General features: G+C 55.8%; 1 protein-coding gene across 1 annotated transcript; it reads left to right on the top strand.

Annotated features, from left to right (window-relative positions):
• The first annotated feature begins 6 nt into the window (after positions 1–6).
• On the top strand, positions 7–3,082 carry PDXP (pyridoxal phosphatase). Its single transcript, XM_019544885.1, has 2 exons — positions 7–608; positions 1,546–3,082. The coding sequence occupies exons 1-2, from the start codon at positions 20–22 to the stop codon at positions 1,869–1,871; spliced, it is 915 nt and encodes a 304-aa protein (XP_019400430.1). The 5' UTR covers positions 7–19; the 3' UTR covers positions 1,872–3,082.
• Positions 3,083–3,756: the final 674 nt, after the last annotated feature.

Below are 3,756 nucleotides of genomic sequence, written 5' to 3' on the forward strand. Positions count from 1 at the left end.
GGCCGTTGGCTGCGCGAGCATGGCGGGCTGCCGGCGGCTAAGCGGCGCGGGGCTGCGCGAGGTGCTGGGCCCCGCGCAGGGGGTGCTGTTCGACTGCGACGGCGTGCTGTGGGCCGGCGAGCGGGCCGTGCCGGGCGCGCCCGAGCTGCTAGAGCGCCTGCGGCGGAGCGGCAAGGCCGCGCTCTTCGTCAGCAACAACAGCCGGCGCTCGGTGGCGGAGCTGGAGCGGCGCTTCGCCCGCCTCGGCTTCCGCGGCGTCCGCGCCGAGCACGTCTTCAGCTCCGCGCTCTGCTCCGCGCTGCTGCTGCGCCAGCGCCTGCTCGGGGCCGCGGCCGGGGCTGCGGGGGACGCCGGGCCCGGCCGCGTCTTCGTCCTGGGCGGGGAGGGACTACGTGGGGAGCTGCGGGCCGCCGGGCTGCGCCTGGCCGGGGAGGAGGAGGAGGCGGAGGAGGAGGCGGCAGTGCGTGCCGTGCTGGTGGGCTACGACGACCAGTTCACCTTCGCCAAGCTGGCCCAGGCCTGCGCCTACTTGCGTGACCCGCGCTGCCTACTGGTGGCCACTGACCCCGACCCCTGGCACCCACTCAGCGATGGGCAGCGCACCCCGGGTGAGGGGCTGCATGGGATGGGTGGGGAGGGAGGCCCGCTTGCAGCCTGCACTTTCTCCTCATGTACACAGGTGGACTTCCATCCCAGCCCTGAGCTGCTGCCCTGGGGCCCTCCGGGTGGGGGGGAGGAGCCCTTCATATCCCCCTGGCCTGGGGCTGCCCCCGCCATGCACATGTGCACCTCCTCCCCACACACAGACACCTTTACATGCCCTGCATGGCTCCTATACACACCCTCCTCCATGCACATGCTCCCATAGCTGCCCCCATGCCATGCATCCCCTACTTGTTCCTACATGTGCTCCCTTCACACCTCCTTATTCATTCCTACAGCTGCTCCCAACACATGCTCCCTATACCCTTCCCTACATGTTCTCCCTATTCATCCCTACACCCACTCCCAGCCTCCCTGCACCACTATGAACTCCCCCACACACTCCTTGTTGACCCTCTCACCCCAGTGCTCCTCACATGCGGACCCCTGTACCCACACTCAACACATACAGGCAACACTCACCCACCAAAGCATCAAGGGACCCACACGCAGCCTCTCACCCTCATAAGATTCCAGTGATTCAATTGCTGGCACCCTGCTTTTGAGCAAAGCACATCTAATGTAGTCCTCAGTGCACCAGACTAGCAGCTCCTGCTTTTAATAAGGGCTGGGGCATTAGGATCCCCAGTTGTGGGCCAGGTGCCTATTGTGTGGGGTTTGCTCTCCAAAGTTAGATGCCCCAAAAGGAGGTGTGGTTCTGCATCCTGGGTGTAAGGACCAGCAATCCTCAGGAGATTTCCAGCTGCAGGGCCCGTAGCTCGTCCCACTCCCTGGAACACCACACGTGCTTTTGCTGCACTTCTGCCTTGGCTTTGGTTGGTAGGGTACTTAGTCATTGACATATTATTGACGTGCAGGCATCTCTCTTTCCCTTCCCTTTAGGGACAGGGAGCCTCACAGCTGCTGTAGAAACCGCATCAGGACGCAAAGCGCTGGTGGTGGGGAAGCCAAACACCTACATGTTTGACTGCATCGTTGAGCGCTTTGGCGTGGACCCCTCCCGCACCCTTATGGTGGGTGATCGCTTGGAGACAGATATCCTCTTCGGCAAGAACTGTGGTCTTGCCACTGTCCTGACCCTGACAGGCGTGTCACGTCTGGAGGAGGCACAGGCCTACATGGCCAGCGATAGCCCTGCTGCAAAGGATCTGGTGCCCAACTATTATGTGGACAGCATTGCAGACTTAATACCGGGCTTGGATGACTAGAGAGTTGTTTAAGGGGGAAGGGAGCTTAGTCCCACACCATTTCATCACTCATTCCTACTTCTCTCTCCCTGCCTTTTTCCTCCATTCCTGTTTCTTTGCATACCAGTACTTTGGGTTTTGAGGGGAGAGGCATGGTATGAATTGTCCTTCCTCCAAGCTGCCAGGTACTGAATTTTGCTGATAAAACCCTGTCCCTTCAGTCAAGTCTGCTACCAGTGACTCTAAAGGAGACTTGGGAGTCTTTCATTAACTTTTTGTGTGCACGGGGTGGGAGTAGCATTTACAGGCCAAACCAGTGTCCGTTTGCCCTCCTCCCTGCTCCTGGGGTGGGGACCAGTTGTGTTATGTCTTATTTTCTCTCTCTTACGTGACCAGTGGCGGCCTTTACTGCTATGTCCTTCACTGGTTTTTGAACTGCAGCTGTTGTGCTCCCCCGGGCACCCACAGTGAGTCCTTGCCAGGGGAGTAGCTGGTGCTGTTTTTATTACCTCTCCTGCCCCCACCCTGTGCCCAGTGGTGGGGCTTCCCACCTAGGACCCAGAAAGAGTTGGGAGTGCACCTGAGTCAGGTGGGATGATGAATGAGAGAGTCTGCCCTGCCCTTTTAATGAAGAGAAGTATGGTTTCTTGCTCTGTAGGGACTGTCCTCAGCTCTGACTCTTGTCACTGCACCAGCTTAATTTGGTGTTTGTAGAGGTGTTGAGGATGAGGAACCAGGAGCCTGTCCTAGCTTACCTGTGCCATAATGAGCCAGACCTGCTGTAACTACTTATAGCAGATCAGTAACAATCTCCAAACACCCTTTCCTGTGGGTGGGAGGAAAATGTAAGGAAAGGGCTTTTCTGACTAGACAATGAAGCACATCAGTAGTGAACTGTATAGCTTTTTTTGTCTCTGGGCCAGGCCACTGAGATGATGGGAGAGGGGTCCATGGTCCCCCTGTCCCACTGCTGCTAGATGGCTGTGCGTGGAGTAGCATTGGTATTGTCAGTGCTGTGAATGTGCCACAGCCCCAGAAAATCATTCCTTGCTGCTTTGTCTGTACAGTTTTATTTATTTATTTATTTATTGAAATGTTTGTATAAATTATGCTGATTGGTTGTCCCAGGGGTGAGGGACAGTGCCCTTGGGCCTCTCACCACTCGTGTCCCATGTTGTTGTTCTCTGACACTCGCAGTCTTTCTGGAGATAATAAAGTGCGAGCGAGCGTGAGTTGGAATTGGCCTCCTTCATTCAGCCATCTTGGCATGGAGCGGGTGGTTATGCTGGATTTGTTGGTGGGGGAAGGAAAAAAGGGGAAGCCAAAGATGACTTAGCCAAAATAGTTCTTTGGGGCACAGACTTCCTTCTCCATAGCCCTTTATTCTTTAATTAAAAAGGGAAGTCCTTTCTCTCTGGAAAGTTGTCTCTGCAGATTAACCAAGCAAAGCATACCCAATGATACTTTGGAAGTTTATGCTGCTATTTGCCATTGCTTGGATTCAGGATGCCATTTGGGTTCTGTCCCCTCTCATTCTGGTACTGTTTGTTACCGCTGCTAGGTATCTGAGAATTGGAGCTCGGCCAGCTTGCGAGGCAGCAGTCTACAAGGTCGAGTGGGTTGCTTATGCTATTGTGCAGCTTGTCTCCTGGTTCTTTCTGGCCTTTTAGTTTGAGGCAGTGTCAAGGCTATAGACCAGTGGTTCTCGACCTTTTTTGTACCAGGACCCATTTGTAAATATGAATGGCCAGTCCCACCCCAGTACCCCTCCTAACCCGCTGCCCCCAGTGTGTGGGGTGGGGGAGGCCCCAAGGAGTCCCTTGCAGCCTAGAACTCTGATGGCCTGCAAGAGAAAACCCATGGTTTCCCACGTTTTTCTCCTTTAAAGGAGATGTTGATCCATTTT

The sequence above is a fragment of the Crocodylus porosus genome, unplaced genomic scaffold, assembly GCF_001723895.1.
Source record: "Crocodylus porosus isolate Cpor-Errol unplaced genomic scaffold, CroPor_comp1, whole genome shotgun sequence".
In the NCBI taxonomy this organism is placed as follows: Eukaryota; Metazoa; Chordata; order Crocodylia; family Crocodylidae; genus Crocodylus; species Crocodylus porosus.

Bases quoted from the DNA above. Each gene is read 5' to 3' on its own strand.
- PDXP (XM_019544885.1), top strand. From the start codon at position 20: ATGGCGGGCTGCCGGCGGCTAAGCGGCGCGGGGCTGCGCGAGGTGCTG. The intron at 609-1,545 runs GTGAGGGGCTGC...CCTTCCCTTTAG, and splicing joins CGATGGGCAGCGCACCCCGG to GGACAGGGAGCCTCACAGCT.